At 33.4% G+C, this 23,660-nt stretch overlaps 1 protein-coding gene across 2 annotated transcripts; it reads left to right on the forward strand.

Annotated features, from left to right (window-relative positions):
• Positions 1–854: 854 nt before the first annotated feature.
• LOC122711696 (protocadherin-like wing polarity protein stan) lies at positions 855–23,627 on the forward strand. Of its 2 annotated transcripts, none has more exons than XM_043930704.1 (14): positions 855–1,157; positions 11,283–11,859; positions 12,427–13,123; positions 13,617–14,473; positions 14,854–15,694; positions 15,949–19,867; positions 19,961–20,327; positions 20,414–20,629; positions 20,713–21,285; positions 21,371–21,797; positions 21,874–22,111; positions 22,190–22,507; positions 22,582–23,155; positions 23,278–23,627. In XM_043930704.1, exons 2-14 carry the CDS (start codon positions 11,417–11,419, stop codon positions 23,339–23,341), a joined length of 9,534 nt encoding a protein of 3,177 aa, XP_043786639.1. In that variant the 5' UTR covers positions 855–1,157; positions 11,283–11,416; the 3' UTR covers positions 23,342–23,627. The 2 variants fall into 2 exon arrangements, with proteins under 2 accessions (XP_043786639.1, XP_043786640.1); XM_043930705.1 differs by having other exon boundaries at positions 23,399–23,627.
• The last annotated feature ends 33 nt before the right edge of the window (positions 23,628–23,660 follow it).

Genomic DNA, 23,660 nt, shown 5'->3' on the forward strand with positions numbered 1-23,660 from the left:
ACAAAAATAATACTAAATATAGATAGCTCTTACTAATTTAGAAAATATTTATATAAATTATAAAAATTGATTGTATCAAGATATTCATATATATGTAATATTTAAGTGTAGATGTATTTCACGCACGTGCAAGAGAGAGTTGCAACAGTCATCAACGCTATCGACAATAGCAAGGTGTGTGCTCATATATTTTAATTTAATTAAATTTTTTACGTATAATGAATTTTATTTTTACTATTTAAAACATATTATTATCAATATAGAAACAGAAAGAGGTTAGTAATATTAATAATAATGTTTTAAGCTATATCTTTAGTTTTATGAAATTAGAAAGTACATGCTTCGTACAAGTATTTATAATACCATACATTTTATATTTTCAATTCTTTACTAATAAAAGTTCAAACGTATGTTGAATACAATTGTATAATATGTTTGCTAAAATATACGTTAAACATACGTTAAACATAGCTTCAATATATTAAAATCATCACAGATAAATAGATTTAAAAGTAATTTCATACTATATTTTAAAATTATTTTTTAAAAATATTTATATTTAATAATAAATAATTACTATCTCAGTTTATATTATATACAATATTATAATATATTATAATTTATTTTAATTTTTCATCTTGTCACGAATGAAAAGATTTTTAAGTAATAATATCAAGTTCAGAAATGATAATCGATTTATTTTTATTATTTTTTATTTGATCTTCAGTAAAAAAAACTTTTTTTCGTTCTGATTTCAAAAATAATTTGACAATTTTGAATCAGAATAAGGAAAAAAGAATATACAACATTTAACCGCGGATCAGTACGCCGGTACGGAGATCTTGGTCGTTTGATCGTCGCTCAATGTCGAGATACACGGTCGCAGGTAGTCGCCCTCTACTACGTTCGCACATAAGATTGGTTCGTGCGTGTATGGTAGTTTGGTAGTAGTCGCGACGCTGCCGAGAGCAGCTGAAGTGCGTGCACGTCGTTCTTCGTGATCTCGGGACACAGTGTTTCACAACGTATGTATGTGTAGATCCATTTCTCATCGAATTTCGCGTGCTTGCGAAGAAAAAGTGTCGAGAAATATTAAAAATCGACAAGATTGGGTGTGACTTGCGATGTGATAAAACTGCGACGACCTTGGCGGGACGGTGAGTGACCTTTTTGAATATGTTCGTCGACATTTCATTTTTTATCTGTGCACAGACGCAAAAGATATATGTGCCGGCATTTTTTGTATCGATACATTCTCACGGGAAAATGCTTTATTAATTGGTAGAATAACGAGATAAGTTTTTTGCCTTTGCGTAGAATCCTTTCCGTGTCTTGATAAATAAAAATATTGTTTTTTATCTTATCACATACAATTCTTATTTTAACTCTTTACATTTAATTTTTTCTTTTAATTCAAAAAAATTCTTTCTAATAAGAATGCAATTCACGTCGTTTCTGTTATTTCGAAATTCATTCTCAGAGAGAAAGGAAGAGAGAAAAAGAAAGAATAGAAAAGGCGCGATCTATCTATGTATTTCTATGTATCTAGTAGAAAATTCTTAACATTTACGCATACAATTAGCCTGTAGTAGTTTTTCTATTATTTTTCCAAGCGCTTCCCGTATTCTAGCTACGTATATTCGACGCGCAATAATGTATGAATGCGTTTGATCGATTTAACACATTGGCGTCTAGTGGTCTTTCTTGGCGCTTTGACGTACGTAAATACGCAAATAGGCACGCGATGAAGAAGCGCAAAAATAAATTATACAAAATCGAATGTATCGAAGCGTTTTTGATAAGAGGAGAAAGTTGTAACGTGAGTAGATGAAGACCCAGGGTGAATAAGAAGCCAAGAAATGCTCTGGTGTTAGAAAAATTTAGATACGCCGATGCGTGGAGGGTTAGCAGCCTCGTTTCTCTGAGCTGGCGAATCAATATTTGGAGGGTAAGCGTCCCGACTGTCGGCGTCGAAGCTGCGGAACGTGAGTCACTCACCCCTGATTGCGAGGGAGAAGGAGAGAAGGATGATTTTTCTCTTTCACCCTCTCTTCTTGTATTGTGGCTTGAGTAAACTCGACTTGGTTCGTCGATTCGTCTCGATTGTGTAAAAGAGTTTGCTACATTTAAATTGAAGTTGCTTTTTCAAGCTTTTCATCTTGTCACCCTAAACCAAACTAAATATCGATCGATCTTTTTTATTTGTAATCAATTTTTTCAATTGAGCCTGAAAATTACATTAATTTCTAAAAAATTCTAAAATATTTTTCTATTCAATTGTTACAGTTTGAAATAGTATTATTAGAGAGAAACTGATGGAAATAAAAAAATTGAAGATAGCATCGAAAAGTTCAACACGTTGATCGTTGATGAAATTAAGAAATAAACACATATTGAAGTTATCGTCACGGGATTTAGTGTGGGAATATAATTAAGATACTTACGAATTTTTGGATGTCCCGCACAGTCGTAAGAACAGAACGTTAATTTACGATCTTTAAAGACGGTCGTGCACATATACAAGCGTGAAATGTATGCACCTAACTAAACCCGTTTGAGGGAGCTACGGTGGGAACAGGTTCCATAAAATTGAGCGTTCTTCCGTAAGATTTTTATCTGCAACTAACTATCTTCGCACCATACTACATTTGCATCGATACAGTAAAATAGATATCTTGAAATTTTCTTTAATATTATATTCATAAACTTTTATATTTTATAAAAATAAAATCATATAAAATCATATAACTTTTTAGAAATGAATCACAAACAAGATAAAATAATTGCAATGAAGGCAATGATTATTTTTGAAAAGATTTTATCCTATATTTTGAATCTAAAATTTAGAATTTCTTAAAAATTCAATAAATAACGTATAAAAATCTCCCGCATTTTTTTTTTACAATAACAATGAAAAAAAACAATATTAGATGCAATAGATATTTGTAAATTAAAATAAAGCCGATTCAGGCTGTATTTATAATATACTGTATTTATAATCAAGCGAAAGGCTAAGGTAAGAAAGCGAAGAAACGCAAAAGTGGCATTAATTTTCAAATAAGCCGAAACGTGCACAACTAGCATGACTGGAAAGATGGTATCGTAACACAGTCACGATTTAAATCCTGGATTTATCCGCGCATAGTAACTTAAATTATTTTCCCCGGACATTCGTGTCGACTGGACGTGACTTCCCTTACAATTAATCAAATAGGATTATGGATCTTTTTTTCGCAGGAGATCTTCTCTCGCCATTGGTCTGTGATCAATTATTAGAGTTCGAAGAAAAGACGTTCAACGTGTCTGCTGAGAAATCAATGAGCCACGCTATACTATCTTCAACGATGTAGTAGCCGGTCTACACTTTATCCTTTTTCGATTTTACCGCGCACCGTTACGCGAATATGGATTCGCATACACTGTCTAACGGTTGTTATTGTAAGCTCCTTGAATTTGTAGAATTTATATATTTAATTTTCATTAATATTTTCAGAAGAATTCGTTATTATTTTAATATAAAAAAATTCCATAATATTAAGAAATTTATTATATTTCCGTATATTTCAGATTGCTCTTTTGATTCTGACTTGCGATTTTGATGAATCATTATTGACATTTTACTTTCATTTTACGTTCAAAGAAAAATGTGAATAGATTTGAAAGTAAAACTATATTACTTTGCTGAAGAATTCTGCGTTGAGAATGACTCTTCAATAATGGTTTTTATTATTCAAAAGTAATTTTATTATAGGACAATCATTTTCAATGTTTATTTACGAGAAATATTGAACTTCTCAAAAGTGAAAAATAATTCTCGAGAGTTTTACTCTTAAATATATTAGCACAAAAGATCGAAAATACAATTTATGCAGAATTGTATGGATGAATATACAATTACAACTCAAATTGAGTCATTAAAATCAACAAAAATTTTGTTTTATATAAAATATTGTAAATTATATATATATAGAGCAATATATAATAGAGATTGCTATAGAGCAATTTTTTTTATTAGTGAAATATCATTTTAAGAAAGTGAAATTAACCCTTAAAAATTCAATTTTTTTCATTTTAAAATTTTGGAATTATACGAGACAAAATAAAATTTTAAATTATAAAATATTGAATTTTTAATATTATATTATTTTACTAAATAAAAAATATTTCTAATTGAATTTCTATTCAAAAATGTTAAAATTTCAGAGAGATCAAAGAAATATATCAAAAATTCAAATAGTATATTACAAGTTAAAGATAATAATAAATAACAAGATGTTAGATACTTTTGAGGTTAATTGTATAATATACGATATGTATGTATTAAATTCAAGTAAAGCGACTAGATTATAGCGTTAGTTCCATTGTCAATTAAAGGGTAACGAAGTAACATGCCGAGTTTTCAGCATGATCTTGTGCTTGCTTCGTTCTTGCAACCTTGAACGGAACCGTGTACACCGGTTATTGTAATAGGTATGTGGCGTTCCTCGCATGTTCATTCGTCAAGCAGCAGATAAACGAAGACAAGTCTGAAGAAAAAACAAAAATTTGCTTCTCTCGATGGTTTGGACCAAAAATCCAGTCAAGCTATCACGAATCGAGTTGGGCCGGTTCTTTCTCAAGAAAATAACTCTTCCCTAATTTTGGCCAATCTTCAACTCATGTCTATTCGAATACCATATGTAATCGTAGGCCACAAAGATGAGGTTAAGATGATTGGAGAAGATGTATTTTATACGAAAATGTATAAGATGTATGTCGAAAATCGCGTAAAAAGCGATAATCGAAACGACAATGATATCGTGTAATCTTTTCGACACGTGTGAAAAAACATTAAATTCTTCATTTAAAACGAATGGATGATTCTTCAGTTCGAAACAGGGAAGGTGATTTTTCTGTTTTTTATTTACATCGATAAATAAGTTATCTTTCTTCATTAATAATTCTTATTTAAAAGAGCTGTATAAAAGTCAAAAATTAATGATTATCAATTACAATTAAATTTTTGTTTATTAATTTTATTAATTTTATTTTTATTAATTTTATTAATTTTATTAAATTTTGCGATTAACGATTAAAGTAGTCATTTTTTTCAATTTTTTTACATCGATTGATAATTAATTTCGTCATAATAATTATTATTTATACAGTTAAATTAATCATTTTTTTGATGACTAATTTTTTAATTGTAATTATAATTCGATTATAAATTTAAAATTAAAAAATTATTATAAAAGATTTAGTGAATAATTATAAATATTAAAATCGATGTAATCGATAAAATATTAAATCTTGCTAAGCTATCTAGATGAAGAAATCTTGATAGAAATTTCTACTGTAGTCGTACAAAAAACGTTTAGCTCGTAATCTGGCGGAAAGACGCGCGCCAAAAGAAACTAAATTAGATCGTTAATTTCTGGAAAGGATAAAAATAAATTTGATTGGAATTTATTAAAATTCGTTTTGATATATAATTTTTTTTTAATCTCTTTTTGTATTTTTTTATATATACTTAATAAAGACAAAATTTATATATATATATATATATCGATTAGATTAGGTTAGATTAAGTTAGGTTAGGTAACTTTTAAATTAATGTATTTTTAAACTTAAAACTATTTTTATTTTTATTTTCATAGAGAAACTACAAAGAAAAAAAGAGCTAACTTTACAATTTATATCTTCATTAAAAAAGAAATCGAATAGTGATTTATTTGGTTATTTGGAAGATAACGAAAGGTTGCGACTACAGTTTAACATACAAATGTAGATAGGCTACTCTCGAGTCTTGAGGGCTTATCTATGTTTTCTGAGAAGCTATTCGTTTGTAAACCCATCATTAGAAGAGAAGACGAACGTCCGAGGATAATTGGTAGGTTCGAATTCCAGGCCTGGTCATTGTGCCACATCTTTTGTATAATTAATAATCCTTTTTCGTAGAAACTAAAGGAATCTACAATCATTTTGAGTGGGTAACCAGCAGGAACATGGACACTTTGCTCTAATGCGAAACATCATGGACAATTAATCGTACATAGTTAAAGAACATGAGTATATGGAGTAGAAATCTCAGGCGAAAAGATGTTATCGTTATCGCGCATTTTCCACTAGACGGTTAACCGGAATTTAAGAGTCAGTGACGTGTGAGCAAGAACGAGCGTGGAATACAAGAATATATAGCGTTGTTCAACGGAATATTATCACGGAGTTTATTTCAATTTCGAAGTAGAATCGTTTCATTCGAAATAAATTTTTAACCAATTGTAAATTTTGTTTTAGAGTATACAAAGTTTTTATTTTATGTTTTTCTTAATTTTTTATGTTTATAATATTTAATGGTATTTAATATTACTCCTTAGTGGATTATATATATCCATTTATAATTACCAACTTTATTTTTAGTCGAAAAAAATAGTTCTAAATATATGTGATATCATTAGGGATTCTTTTCTTATTGAACAGATTAAAATCATTATGGTGGATGAAATAATCTTTAAAAATTATTTCACATTTAATTTCATAGATTCCTGAGATTAAAATTGTTATTTTTTATTTATCTATTAAAGTACTATAAAAATTTAAAAAAAAATTATAAAATTAAATAAATCTTAAATTAAATTGGAGAAAATAGTATTTGATACATATGTAGGAGTTGTATCAATTGATTGGTATTTCCTTTAGTGAAACTATATTAATAATAGCGAGAGAAGATAGAAACAATTGGAAATTATTAGAGATTATTATCTTGAAATTTTATTTTTACTATCTTAACGATCTTCGAATTGTTTTTATCCTACATTACTATAAACTCGTAAAGTAATTTCGAAGCGTTTTGATGATTCGTGAATTCTCTTCACTTTAGCAGGACAATTTATAATTTCGTTTTCCATAGAATTGGCAGAATAGATATTTTCGTGACACATTGATTACGCATCGATTTTTATGAGTTTATAAAAATTCCTAGATAATCATGGACGAAGAAAAAATGTACAGTAATATTAATATGCAAATATTATTGCCGAATATGCTGTCGAATGTACGTTATGATAAAATATCGAATTTTATCTTTTAAAAAATGGACTTATAATGGACTTATAATGTTTTCTCAGCATATATAAATAGGATCTCACTTGTTTAGGTTATGTCGAACTCGAGATATTGAATAGGGCTTATTGTTAATTAGGCAAGACATTTTGATTCAAATAACAATCATTATTATAACATATAAAAATTGGAGAATGCGAAATAAGTGGTAAAGTTGTGAAATTAGGAATCGAATCAAGTATTATCACGGCAACGGAAGAAAGGTCATGCATCGCGTAGAAAAAGAACAAAGCATCGCGTCCCTGGCCATCTCTCGACTCGTTCTTTTTTTTTTCTTTGGTTTCGATCGTTTTGTTCTGAAGGCGAGTTGGCTGGACCATGTTCGTTGTCTACCTGCTCATAGCTGGTTGTGCAAGCAGTGGTTCGATTGGTTCGTGCTGATGCACCATCCGTTTGGATTGGTCAAACCGGATCGGCTAGCCTCCGGGGAAGGAGGATCACGAGCCGATGCCACGAGAGACCTATCTTGCGCTCTTGCTACGGTCAACTAGTCACATGATCTTGAGGACCGGTAATTCTCTATTGCAATAAAACAAACGAAACGAAGAAGATGCTCATTGCAGATGGTTGTCTTTTACGCCACGCATTACTTTGCGCATTTTTAAATGTGTTGCAGTTATAATTTTTTATACACTATTTTTTATTAATACTTGCTGAAGCAGAACCAAAAAAATTTATATTAGGTAGTTAATATTTCTGAGAATAATTATCAATTCGTATGCAAGAAACTTGTATAAAAGAAAATAATATTATTTTTATAACGATTTCAATTTTTCTGTGTCATAGTAGTTACATAATATCGTATGTATAGGTTTATCATAAAAATTGATGTAATATCCTGGTTATTAAATTTATATTAATTTTTGTGTTTTTAAAGATTATGATTTTCGATTAAGAAATTTTTTCAACAGGATATTTTTTGGTGTTACATCATTTGTTACATATTTAAATATAAATTGAAAGATATTTCTTTTAATATTTATGAAATTACACGTTAGAAAAAATTCTATGAAATAATTCTATGAATTAAAATTGAATATTATTCAAAATAATAATCAAAAATAAAAAAAAAGCTGTAAAATGAAACGAAAGATTGATGAAATAAGAAAAATATTTATTTATACTGCTAAGAATCCTACGAATAAAATAAAAATTAGATGCAATGCTTTGAGAAATTATTTTGAAGAAATGAATACAGCTTAAAGAAAATAATCCATTTGAATTGGATAATTGATAGTTTGGAAATAATTCTTGTTTCAAATATCTAGTATTTACAGGTGAAACTGGAAATTAATGTGATATTAAAAAATCATTATATAAAACAAATTCACTTTTAAATTTTATGGAGAGTTTGAAGTGTAACGACCTTGAATTTCCAGTATTTGTCCTTGATTAATTCAAATACATAATAGTATAGGGATTATTTGATTCGCTTTCTAGGAACAAATCGAACTACATACCGAAACAAATGCAATTTCGTATAACTGTTACGCAGTATTTGTTTGCAAGAATGTCTTGTTACAACTTTTTCTTTTGCTTCCGTGACCGACATACTTTCCCAAAGAATTCATCATCTTGTATACTTTTTATCAATTATGGCAACTGATTTCGATTTAATAAATCTTTAATTATCTTATTATTTTTAATAATCTTATTATTTTTAATCAATTAAGAATGAAAGAAAAAGAATTATTGTGAAAAAGAATTAATATATGTAAAATTAAAAAGAATCATTATCATTACTTTGTAAGTAATTATTAATTTTTAATTATTGCATTGATCGATTTAAAATTATTTTTTAAAATTATTTATAGATATTTGTAAAAAAATATCAAACAATTTTATATTTAGTAAAATTTTGATAACATTTGTGTAATCTCCCAATACATTAGTTGCAATAGATTTATATAAATAGATTTCATATATAATATAATATATTATATATTATTAATAAATATATTATATTATAATATATAACAACCTATGAATGCTTGCAAAAATTATCTTGAGATAGCTAATCTCTATTAATCTCGAAAGGATTAAAACAGTATGTATTACAAACGTTAAACGATCTTGAAAGATGAGAAATAGAAGCAACGAAAGACTAGCCTTTCAAGAGTTTCTTCTTTTTTGCCAGAGAAACAACTGTTTCAATTATATCCTTCGAGATTGCACAATGTTTTGTTCGAAGGTAGAGATATATAAATAAAAATAAAATAATAAAAATCATAGAATCATGAAAATTTGATGTTACACATTAAACTATTAAGTTTACTTGGCATCTCAAATTGAGATTAAAAAAAAAATCATTCTGATATTTAAAGAAAATTCAAAATGGATTTATATTTATGATTATTATCATCTCTTATCTATAATAATGTGAAATGATTCAATTTATTTGGAATTTATAATTTTATTCTATATTATTATTAAAATATATAATATAGAATATATATAAATCATCCTTTTAATAATATGCATTTTATTTTGGATATTATACGTTTTTTTACATATTAATAAGCATTTTGTATATTTTTATATATTTATATATTTAAATTATTAATAAATTCATGAATATTTATGATTATTAATTATATTTATTCGTGAAAAAATAGAGAATATAAAAAAGATATCAATTTCTCTCTTGATTGCACTTATTTCCTTGAACTATATCATCATTAAGAGGACTATAAACGGAAAACATTATGATATATCGTTGTTTATTAAAATATGATTCAAATGAAGATTCACGTTGAAAATTAGAATCGGAAAAGTGGCAATTCTGATTGCATTACTCGATGACGTGACACGAGAGAACGAATGTACATAAAATCTATCATTCAACATCTAGAAAATCGGTGTTTCACAGAGAATCAGTGGTTGATGCGTTAAATGAAAGACAGGGTCAACGAATTTTCCATAGAAGGGAACGAACATAGGAACGAGAAGGGTGAAACGGACGGAAATCGTCGTTCCCACGTTTTACCGTGGGTATTGCATTCTCACACTCGCGAAAGATATTCGGTGCAAGAAAACGGCAGAGCTAGACACGTTTTTTTCCACTCTACGAATAGAATGAAAGAAAAACGAAAAAACTTAGGATTCGTTCTGATTAATTATCATTTCTATGTAACTTTAAAACTTTAAAATGTAATTAGACAATTTGAGATCTTGTTTTATTTTATTTATTTATTTTATCATTTTTTTAAACGAAATTAAAAAAATAAAAAAGAAACAATAAAGCAGAAATTTCTTATATTTTCTATGAAAAGAAATGTATTTAAAAATTCTCTTCTCTCAACTCTACTATTATAAATTTATGTACTAAATTATATATCGATTCTCCAAACGTAATGAATATATTAACATTCTGTATATAAAATGAATTATTCAACAATTTTTGAATTTGATCGTTTACCATATTTATGATCATTTTATCTAAAATATATTAAGCAAATTGTCGAATTCGGCTTTCTGCTTTTTATTCAAGGTTGCGATCTTTGAATTAACAAATAGTTTTTTTTCGCTTTTCTGATTACACGTTAAAACAAGTTTGGTCGTATCAAACGAAAAGCATTCAATACGCTATGGAATATTTTTAATTATATTCCTTCAAATTATCATGAAGCATGAAACTATCTTTTAACAAATTTAAATTCTAATTAATTCAAAATAAAAAACGAAATAATTAGCCAGATAATTTTTTCTTTTTTTCTTAATTTTAGCAAATGTCCAAAGTGCCAGCATTACCATAATAATAATAATAATATTGTAAATTGTATAATAATAACAAAATAATTTTCTCAATTTTAAATATTTGGCTCCTTTTATTAAACATCTTATTTTTCAAAATAAATTTAAAAAAGTTGATATAATAAATTTAATTTTTAAATTTAGTGTAGTTAAAATTGAAATTGGAAACAGTCATTAAATTATGGAATTATCATTTATTAATTAATTAATCAATTAATTATCATAATATATTTGTTATAAATTATTAAAGATTTTTTGAGAGTTTGTAATTATCTTTCATCATTTTTGAAATTGTGCGCCATATTAGATTTGCGCGCGCATTATCTAATTTGCGACGTCATTGTTTCAAATCAGATAGAAATGAACATATTAGACAAATGTAAAAGTAAAAAGAATATAACTAAAAAAAAAATATTTCTTTTTCGCAGATGGAAGACCGAACAATATATACAACAAGTTTCTATTGAATCGGGCGAACAAAAAAAAATTGCAACAATGGGACACTTGACCGGGAGGGCAAAACACGAGAAGAAGAAGCGGTTATTCTAAGAGGGTGACTGCCATGGAGAGATGGAAATGGATTGTTCCACTGCTCGCGGTCTTTTGGACCCTAACAGATGCATATCTGGCGGTGGTGTCTTCGAACACACCCGCCGGTAGTGTAGTCTTCGAGGCAGGTGTACCACAACTGGGTGGCCGTCGAAAGTATGAGGTCTCGAGCGAACGAACCGCCTGGTTCGCAAGGAAACTACTCAAGGTGCATCCTCACACCGGTCGTGTCACACTGGCGCGGCCATTGAGCTGCGACGGCCTTCAATATCCACGAATCTTCACCTTTTACGTGGATTCGACCAGTAGCAGACTAGGCAGACCAACGATCGACTATTATAGCTTGCCACTTAGGATCCTGATCACAGGTTGTGGTGGGGAGAACCGAGATCTGGCTGCTACCAGAGGATGGACGGCAGAGACATTAGCTTCGTACGCTATGCCCAGCACTGAGAGGTGAATGTTCTTTTTTTTATTCGTGACGAGAAACAAAGGGAAATTATCCGTAGCTGATGTTCATTTAGATAAGTTTGGATAATTAGTCGAATTCTTATTAACTGTCATGCGAGCTTTCTCTTCATTTATATAATTAATTTTTTACAGAGATATGATTACGTTGACATATGATGAGGTTAAGATTCGTTAAGAACTAAATTATCGATGTTTTATAATTGTCGAGATTTTTTAAAGATTGACTATTAATTTAGATTGCAAATAGTTTTATATGATTTTCTTTATTTCATTTTTATAGTTTTGAATACAAGTTTGATGTAGTAAAGATAACTAAATCATTTCTTTTTTTGAGTCTTATATGTATTGAAAAATATTATATTGAAAACTATAAATAAGGGACATATTTGAGTTGAAAAATGATATATAAATTCTTTCTTCTATCACAAGGATTTTATTGAACTATCGAACAAATTTTAGAATTTAAAGACGAGAGTAAAATAATATTTACTGCAATAAAATTCACATAGTGCAATTCACACAGTGTATTAAAATTGTTTTCCTTATCTGCAGGTTCACCGAGGTTTGTCTTAGAACATCACAATTAGTCGCGGCGTTACGAGATTTCCTTCCTCAGACGGCTTTGAAAGAGTGCGAAACCAGATGGGGTGGTGTAGCGGATCCTAGGTTTTTGATCGAAGGTGCAGCAGGAGATTTAGTTTCAGCAACGGAACAATGTCTAGTGGATCCTCTTTGGAAAGTGTCTGTATCAATGAATCTAAGATGCGGAATGGAATCACGGTTAACCGATGCCGAACATCGTCTCAAGATCGTTTTTCATCACCGTCAATTGGACGATACGGATCTAGGTCGACGAGTCCGAAGGGAATTGAAAAATCAGTCTCCCTATTTTGAACAATCCCTATACGTCGCAGTCGTTGAAGAAGAGAAAGAACCTGGCGTGTACGTAACATCTGTTCGGGCCAGAGATCCAGAAGGTGGAACAGTTCGTTATTCAATGAGTTCTCTGCTCGATGCACGATCACAAGCGCTGCTAGTATTGGATCCTGTCACAGGAAGAGTTACTACGCGAGCCAGATTAGACAGAGAAAGCGTAGATGTTCATTACTTTCGGGTACTCGCCGTCGATGACTCGTTTCCTCCGAGGACAGGTACCACTACATTGCAAGTTAACGTTCTTGATACGAATGATCACGCCCCCAGTTTCGAGTGGCCAGAAGAAGAAGCTTCCATCAGAGAGGGCGTACCGGTATATTATTAGTAATATTATTAAGAGATATCAAGTGAATATCGAAAGAAAGTGGAAACTGAATTTTAGCCAAATAACAATAAACTACGTTATAAAATTTTATAAAAAATATCATTATTAATAATTAATTATGTCTGAAATATTCTTCAACATATAAACTATCAACTTATAAAAAGATGGTTGCATCATTTTTCAATTTTTTCGATTTATCTACTTTATGTGCTTTATTCTTTAAATTCAATCTTAAACAATTAATAACTTGTAAACCATATAGTTTGAGATTCAGTATTTGATTGTTAAAAGATAACTTTTGGAAATGACAAACTATCTGACATCGCGTTATCTAAATGAATAAACACGTATACATTATTCCAGATACTATTTAGAAAATTTGATCGTGAGAAAGGCAAGGATTCTTTAAAAGGATTGCGCTCTAAAAATTTTGAGCAAATCGTTATTATTACATTATTATATTTAAATTCTTTTCTAACAGGTAGGTTCGACGGTTGTGACAGTGAAAGCTACAGATCAGGATGCTGGCAGAAACGCCGAGGTTGAATATTCCATCTTATCTACGACTAGTAGCAGTGGAACTGCGAATACCGAGGATGCCTTGATCTTCAGGATAGATCCGAGAACCGGTGTGGTCACGACACGTACGCCTCTTGATAGGGAAAAAACTGAAGTGTACACGGTTATTCTGAGCGTGTCCGATCAGGCGACGCCACCATCCGCGCGAAAAACCGCAAATGCAACATTGGTGGTCCGTGTGCTGGACGATAATGATAATTACCCTCAATTCACCGAGCGTACTTATTCTGCTTGGATACCAGAGGACTTGGATTACACGGCGAATCCAGTGATAGCGCGTATACGCGCGACAGACGCTGATTCGGGGAACAACGCGGCTGTTCGATACGCCATAATTGGTGGAAATACTCAGAATACTTTTTCGATAGACTCCATGGTCGGTGACGTTGCCCTCGTTAAACCTCTCGACTACGAGTCTACTAGGAGTTACAAGATTGTAATACGTGCACAAGACGGTGGTTCACCAGCTAGATCAAACACCACACAACTGTTGGTACACGTGGGAGACGTTAATGATAATGCTCCACGATTTTACACCAGTCATTTTCAAGAATCTGTTTCCGAGAATGTGCCTGTAGGATATTCGATCCTGAGAATACAAGCGTATGATGCTGATGAAGGCGCGAATGCTCAAATAAAATATACCATTGGAGCTCGAGATTTCACAGGTGCTTCTACGGAAAATTTTCCCATAACTGTCAATACGGAGACTGGATGGCTTTATACGACAAAACAACTTGATCGTGAACAATGTTCTAGGTATTTAAATTTTAGAAGAAAATAAAACAGAGCGTAAAATTAAAGTTATTTTGATAATTGTTTAGAATGAATCTTATAATTTCGATATTTTTAAATTATTAAGATTATTATTCTGAATTTTAATTTTCAAAATATATACAAAAATATTTATTATATTGCATATTATTATTTTTATATATTTGAACGAATATTTATATTTCGTTTAAATTCAGAATAATCTCAATTATTTGCAGTAAAAAAAAAAAAAAAAACTCATATCTAATTTAAACAAATTAAATAAATCCTGTTTAACATAATTTTAATAAATCTTGCTTTCATATTTTTTATTCTATCTAATAATTATAAAAATCAAATTAATTAGACATTTTATTTTATTTTAGATACCAATTCACCGTGATTGCTGCAGACTCGGGCGAAATATCAAAATCTGCTAGCGCTACTGTAATACTCACCGTGACCGATGTGAACGATAATGATCCCTATTTCGATCCTAAAAATTACGAATCCGTTGTTTCCGAAGATGATCCGCCAGGCACTCCGGTTACTTCTGTCACAGCAACCGATCCCGATGAGGATGCTAGGATACACTACGAAATTACCGCGGGCAACACTAGAGGTCGATTCGCGATCGCGTCTCAAAATGGAAGAGGTTTGATAACAATAGCTCAACCGCTTGATTATAAACAAGAAAAAAGATTCGTTTTAACTGTGACCGCCTCGGATAGCGGTGGTAGAACCGACACTGCTCTCGTTTACGTGAATATTTCGGATGCGAATAATTTTTCACCTGTGTTTGAGAATGCACCCTATTCCGTTTCTGTCTTCGAGGATGCACCTATTGGCACAACAGTTCTGGTTGTTAGCGCGACTGATTCGGATGTTGGAAAAAATGCACAAGTCACTTATAGTTTGGATACGGATAATGGAGATCAGACAGCGTCCGAATTTATTATAAATCCCCAAACTGGCGCCATCACGACTACCCGGCCACTCGATCGTGAACTTGTACCTGCTTATTTGTTAACTGTTACTGCGAGGGATGGAGGGGTACCACCTCTGTCGGATACCACCGATGTGGAGATATCCGTTACAGATGTGAACGACAACGCTCCTGTTTTCGAGGCTCCTCAATATCAAGGATCTATTCCGGAAGATGTTTTGGTTGGTACTAGTGTTCTGAGAGTTTCTGCAACCGATGCGGATACTGATCTCAATGGCAGGGTAAGATCACTTTAACTTTCATAAATCCTGACAACAATATACAGAATATATTATCATTTTGATATAAAATATACATCTTTTATTTCTAGATAATAAAAATAGAAAAATATCTAAAAATGTTTTATAATTCTATAACACATTCTATAGTAATTCTATTGTATAATATATTGAATTGTATTATTATACTAATATATATAATTGTACATCTATATTAATTCTATTGTATAATATATTTAATTGTATCATTATTTTAGGTGAGATATGCTTTAGAAGATGATGGTGATGGCGCTTTTGCTGTAGATTCAACGACAGGAATAATCAGGACAGCAAAACCACTAGACAGAGAATCCGTTGCAAAATATATGTTGAAAGCTGTTGCAATGGATCGAGGATCTCCTTCTCTTTCTACCGTTGTACCAGTGACCATTAAAATAGAAGACGTGAACGATTCGCCACCCGCTTTCGAAAACGACAAGATCATTCTTTACATAGCAGAGAATTCACCGATAGGATCAACCGTCGGTGAAATTTATGCTCACGATCCGGATGAAGGACCAAATGCCGTTGTGCAGTATTCCGTGATAGGAGGTGAAGATTCTAACAGTTTCGCCCTGAATATCAGGCCAGGCGCAGATCGTGCAGAATTGATCACGCTTGAAGAATTGGACTACGAGTCGCCAAAGAAAAAGTTTGAGTTAGTTGTGCGTGCCGCTTCCCCTCCTTTGAGATCTGACGCTCTAGTTCAGATATTAGTAACCGATGTGAACGACAACGCACCCGTGTTGAAAGACTTTCAAATCATATTTAACAATTTCAAAGATTTCTTCCCCACTGCTCCTATAGGCAAGATACCTGCTATCGACGCAGACGTTACGGATAAGTTAACGTACACTATACTGGCTGGAAACAATGCCAATTTGATCGACTTGAACAGAACGACCGGTGAAATCCGTTTATCACCGCAATTGAACACGAACGTGCCACGAGTTGCAACGATGGAGGTCTCCGTTACGGATGGTATCAACGAGGTCAAGGCCACGATGACTCTCTCAGTACGTTTAATCACCGACAAGATGCTCCTTAACTCTATCACCGTTAGATTAGACGATATGACCGCAGAGGCTTTCCTCAGCCCTTTATTAGGATACTTTCTGGACGGTTTGGCGGCAATTATACCATGTCCCAGGGAAAATATCTTTCTGTTCAGCATACAGGAGGACGCCAATGTGAACGGAAAGATTTTGAACGTGAGCTTTTCCGCGCGTAAAGTCGAACCAGGCGTGACGGACGAATTTTATAGTCCGCAATTCCTTCAAGAACGTGTTTACTTGAATCGAGGCATACTAGCAAGATTGGCTACAGTCACGGTATTACCGTTCGATGACAATCTTTGCGTGAGGGAACCTTGTTTGAATTTCGAAGAATGTTTAACAGTTTTAAAATTTGGAAACGCTTCTGGATTCGCAAGCAGCGATACCGTATTGTTTAGACCAATATATCCTGTAACAACGTTTGCGTGCAGATGTGCCAGAGGTTTCACCGGCAGTAAAGAGTCGTACTTGTGCGACACAGAAGTCAATTTATGTTATTCGAATCCATGCATAAATGGTGGTACTTGTTACAGAAGAGAAGGCGGATACGCGTGTTCCTGCGGCCCGGAATTTGCAGGAGAAAATTGTGAGATCTCGTTGGATAAGGATTCTTGCGCCCCAGAAATTTGTAAAGGAGGTTCTCAGTGTACCATGAAAACCACGGGCGGTTTCACTTGCGAAGGATGTCCGGTAACGACTTTGGAAAACGTGACGCCTCTCTGTGAGCTAAAAGCCCGTAGTTTTGGACCAGCAACGTTTCTCACGTTTGCATCTTTAAGGCAGAGGCACAGATTGCAAATCAAATTGAGATTCGCCACCGAAGCAGCAAACGGTCTTCTGCTTTACAACGGCCGATACAATGAGAAACACGATTTTATAGCTTTAGAAATAATCGATTCCGAGGTACAATTTAGCTTTTCTCTCGGTGATGAGATCACGCGGACGAGCGCCAGCATACCTGGCGGTGTTTCTGATGGTCAGTGGCATGAAGTTGAAGTTTCTTATATAAATAAAACAGTGACCATCTCTCTGGACAATTGTGACGTCGCTCTAGCCTTGGAGTACGGCGATAGATTGGGTACAAAATGGTCCTGCGCTGGGAGAAGCGAACAAGTGCTAGAGGAACGTTGCAGCATCGTGACCGAGACTTGCCATCGGTTCTTGGATTTAACAGGGCCTCTGCAATTAGGTGGCCTACCCGCTATACCGTCTAGCTTTCGCATCAGAAACAAAGACTTCGTCGGTTGTGTTAGCGACCTCTATATTGACCATATTTTTATCGACCTGAATTCTTTCGTAGCTGATAACGGCACCAACTCTGGTTGTCCAGAGAAAGTTTCGTTTTGCTCGTCTTCGCCATGCAAGAATAACGGGAAATGTCGAGAAATATGGGCCGGATTCGTTTGCGAGTGCGAAGAAAATTTTGCTGGACCTACCTGTGCCGACGAGGTTGGCAAACCGTGGAACTTCCACGGAGACGGAATGATCAGCTTCAACCCCTTATTGAGACCCATTCAACTGCCTTGGTTAACGGCTCTTAGCCTGAGAACTCGATCGAAGCAAGCTTTCGTCATGAGCGTGCAAATTGGACAGAACAGTTCCGCACTGATTGAAATCCGAGAGGGTAAATTGGTCGCCTTATTAGATGGTGCGGATATCATACAAACGTTGAACGACATTGCCGACGGTGAGTGGCACAGAGTGGAGATAGTGTGGCAGAGTGGTCATGTTTCCTTGGATATCGATTATCGCAGCCGACCCATATTGTCCTCGTTACCAGCCAAATTACAGGGTTTGTACATAGGTAGAATCCTGGTCGGTGGGCCGGAACAGTCGATGAACATTGAGTTACCATATTTCGACGGGTGTCTCCAGGATATACGTATCGGTAGTAATCAGAGCGTGTTGCTGCGACCAACTGTTCAGGAGAATGTCGCGACTGGCTGTAGTTCAGAGGCTGAGTGCAATGTAGACTGTCCAGAAGCATCGATCTGTGTGCCTAAGTGGAAGGCAGGCGAGTGCGTTTGCGCGACAGGGCGGGTAGGACGTAACTGTGAACGTGTTTGCGATTTGAATCCTTGCAACAACACTGGCGCTTGTATCGAAGATACGACGTCCCGTAGAGGATATCGATGCGAATGCAATTCGCCTGAATATTCTGGAAATTACTGTGAAATCAAGGCTGATCAACCCTGTCCAGCTACTTGGTGGGGTTCGCCGGTTTGCGGACCTTGTCATTGCGACGAGTCCAAAGGTTATGATCCTGCCTGCAACAAAACTACAGGCGAATGCTATTGCAAGGAGAATCATTATCAACCTTCTGGTAAAAAAGAATGCATCCCTTGCGAGTGTTACGCAACTGGAAGCTTTGGTCCTCGTTGCGACACCGAGACCGGACAGTGTCGATGTCGAGTCGGAGTCATTGGACGATCTTGTACAGCATGTCCTAATCCATATGCCGAGGTGACGCTTCGTGGTTGTGAGGTAGTGTACGATGGATGCCCTAGATCTTACTCTGAAGGATTATGGTGGCCGAGGACAAAATTTGGAATGATCGCTGTAGAGGATTGTCCCGATATGGCTGAAGGAAAGACTTCTAGGTCTTGTGACGATAAACTTGGTGGCTGGCAAGAACCTGATCTCTTCAACTGTACCTCGGAAGCCTTTATCGAGCAAAGACATCAATTAGCTGCGTTAGAAACAAAAGAATTGACTTTGAATACTTATGTCGCTGTGAAGATAGCAAAAGATGTATATAGAGCAGTGAATGTGACCAAAGAATTGTATGGAGCCGATTTGCTGGTCGCTGAATCTTTGTTAGTGGCGTTGTTACAATATGAAGAGAGTTTGGTTGGATTAAATTTGACTCATAGTCAAGATAAGGATTATGTATCTTATCTAGTTGGAATTGCTAGCAATATTTTAAAAAGCAAATATTTGGAAAAGTGGTCAAGGATCGAGACTCTTAACGGTGATACACCTGACAAAGTCTTGAATGCAATGGGAAATTATTTGAAAACCTTGACTGCGTCTCAACACGATACTTTCACAAATCCTTTTGAAATAGTCGATATTAATGTAGGTAAGCAAAATAAATATCTTTTTAAGTATTGATAGTATTTGTAATTATGATTTACTTATAATTATAATAAGTTTAAACGATTTATTTTTTTAGTACTAGGTCTGGATATAGTAACTTCAGAGAGTTTGTTCGGTTATGAAACAGCAGAATATACAGAAGATCCATCTGCATCTACAGCAAGGCCAACTGAAGCGGACCAGAAAGTTGTGTTACCCGACACTTCTGCGTTTCTGTCCTCGCCTGCTCATTTCGGCCCGTCAATTACTTTCCCAAAATATAATAATTATATGGCCGATCCAAATAGATTCGATCCATATTCTAAAATAAGAGTGCCTCTTGATATATTAGGCATTAAAACTTTAATGCAAGGTGAATTAAATGTTAAGAAAAGTTTGGTGAATCGAAAGGCTGTGTTGAGTTATGTGCAATATAAGCAATTAGGTGCCCTATTGCCTCAGAGGTATAAAAAATAATTACATTTTTTTTATTCCTTGAAATTGTACTAAACACATTATAAAAATATAATACTGATTAAAATTTTTATAGATTTGACGATTCTGTGACAGTTAGATGGGGCGTAGAAGTAGCGGTAGGTTCGCCAGTCATAACAGTATCCGTTTTAGTTCCTTCCAATGACGGTTACATGTCTTTGACTGGAATTCCCTTACAATCTCCTGTTCAAATTAGTCTTTGGCTCAGCGAAAAAGACGATATTAAAACTAGAACTAATCCACAATGTGTGCATTGGAGTACAGCTAGGGGGTATTAAAATATGCATTTTATTTAGATATTGATTTTTGATTTCATTTTATTATTTCATTTTGAATTTTTTTTATATATTTCAGAGTGGGTGAATGGAGTCGTATGGGTTGTACTACGGAGAGTGAAGATGATTCTTTGTCTTTTGGAACGATTGTAAATTGTTCCTGTTTCCAATTATCCACTTTTGCAATATTGACGGATGTACTCGATCCAGAATACGTCCCCGAACCATCTTTATTAGAAGATGTAACGAGTTACAGTGCATTTATGCTTGCTTTACCCTTGCTGTTATCCGCTTTACTTATTTTGGCTTTGATACGAGGTGGCGGCACAAATTCAAATAGTATTCATAAAAATTTGGTAATGTGTGTTTTCTTTGCTGAAGTGCTCTATTTGATTGCACTCAAAGCTAGAAGTCCTCTAGTCTCGAATGAATTTCCATGTAAATTGACGGCAATTGGTCTACATTATGCTTGGTTAAGTACATTCTCATGGACTTTAGTAGACTCCATTCATCTCTATCGAATGCTGACTGAAATGCGAGATGTAAATCATGGACAAATGAGATTTTATTATGCCATGGGATATGGTGCTCCAGCTATCATAGTTGGACTGACTATCGGCGTTAGAGCCGATCAGTATGGGAATTTTTATTTGTTCGTATATTTTAAATTTTTTTATTTAACATTTATATTTTAACAAGAAAATGTTATTAATGACAAAAATTTATTTTTATTTCAGTTGTTGGTTATCAATTTATGAAACTGTGATTTGGTCTTTAATAGGACCGATTTGCTTAGCAATCTTTGTGAATTTTTGTATTCTCGTTATGTCGATACGAGCAGCTTTTACATTGAAAGAACACATCATGGGTTTTGGAAATTTAAGAACGTTACTCTGGTTATCCGTAGCTTCATTACCTTTACTTGGAACTACATGGACATTAACAGTCCTCAATGCCTCTGAAAATTCGCCAACATTATCGTACCTGCTTAGTATAGCAGTCGTTGTACATGCATCATTTAGTTTGATTGGTTATTGCTTTATTAATGGCAGAGTACGAAGAAATCTATATTTAAGCCTATTAAGATGTATTGGGAAAAAGACACCTTTGTTGGAAGGAAGTATGGGAAATGGAAGTAGTAGTCAAAATGTAAACGGTCATTCGGTATGTCAAATAATTATATCTCATTGTATTAAATGAAGAGTGGAAATATTAACTTTTTTGATGAATAATATTACAGCGATCTGCATTGGCATATTCGTCAACATATAGTGGAGCAGAATCGGTGTGTAGAAGAGTTCATGTAGGAGTTTCGACGAGTAGTACAACTTCACGAAGTACAAATAAAACTGGGTCCAGCCCTTATCGTAGTGATACACATTTAAGGCATACATCAACATCCACGAGTAATTACAATAGTGATAGAGATCCCTATTTATCTTCTAGGAGTCATCGATCGACATTACATTCCAGACAAGGTATTTTATTCATATTACATTCAACATTAAATGATTTATTTCCTAATAAACAATACAATTTATCAATGTATATAATAGAAACGACAGAACCAAGGAATCAACGTAGAGATTCCGAATCGGATTCAGATGGATCCCAAGCTGAAGGTGGAGGACGAAGTTTAGATCTTGCGAGTTCACATAGCTCTGATGAGGAAGATGTCACGTCGAGATCGCATAGAAATATGGGTGTCTCGACACAGCAATCTGTCACGCACAGTTATTTGCCTAATATACATAGTAATCCTACTGAACATTTAAACATACTTTGCTCAAATACGGAATTATTTCCAAATATCAAACCCATTTACGCACCTAGATGGAGTTCACAGTTACCAGAAGCATATTTATCATCAAATGGTAAATTTAAACTTTAGAATTTTATACATTTAGAATTATATGAAATCAAATTTGGATAATTTTTTTATTTCTAGCAATGGACGTACGCGGAAGCCAATGGTCTGGAGGTACTATATCCGATAATGAAATGGCCTCGAATAAAACTTCCAGTCCTAATCCACTGCCTTATCCTGACATGAATTCACCTCAAAAAAGTCAACCGGATGAAAATTATTCGGAAGGCGAAGAAAAACTTCATCATTTGGGAGAAAAATATTTGTTTCCATATACTGCCGAAGAAGATCACACTGTCTCGCCTACTCCGTACATGCTACCTATGTCTTCCCGCATTCTCGCGTCTAGCATGAGTCATCATTCACAAAATTCTAATCATGAAAATATGAGTGGTTCAGAAAGGTATGGAAGCTTAAAGAGAGGACAAAGTCTACATGGCTCTCAACACGATAATCTAAGCGGGTCGGAAAGATACGGTAGCTTAAAGCGTGGTAAAATAACACCAACTGTGCTAGAAGATTCACCGGAATATATTCTACCAATGAGTGGTAGAATATTGTCTAGTTCATTGACCCACGATTTACAACATAGCAATGAATTGGCTGCACTTCGACAGCAGCAACAACAATATGAACAAACTATCACAGAGACCGAGTAAGTATGATATATTTGTATTTAAAAAAAAAAATTGCACAATAAATTAAATCGATATACATATGTATATAATTTAATTAACTGCATTTACTTTATAATTTATGCTTACTCTGGATAATTAGTGAAGAGGTAACCGTTTATAGAAATGCTAAATACATCAATGAAAGTTTGTTATTTTTCAAATAAATAAAAGTCACATTAAATTAACGTAATGTAATTTATGTCTGATTTATCTTGTTTTAGGAAGGATACTAATGCGGAAACGTCAGTATGATGGTCTCCGTGCTACAAACACCGTACAAAGTAATATAACGTATTATTAGCTTAAAATTTAAATGATTAAAATATATATATATATATATATAGATATATATATTTCTTAGAGCGATAATAACTCTAAGATATATTTTAAGAGCGGCCATGACTGTACTTACAAATTTAGCCATATTGATTAGTATGTATGTGTGAGTGCCTGTACGTATCTATATGCATACGCTTGTCGATA

The sequence above is a fragment of the Apis laboriosa genome, unplaced genomic scaffold (genome assembly GCF_014066325.1).
Source record: "Apis laboriosa isolate Shangri-la unplaced genomic scaffold, ASM1406632v1 scaffold17_cov146, whole genome shotgun sequence".
Classification (NCBI taxonomy): Eukaryota; Metazoa; Arthropoda; class Insecta; order Hymenoptera; family Apidae; genus Apis; species Apis laboriosa.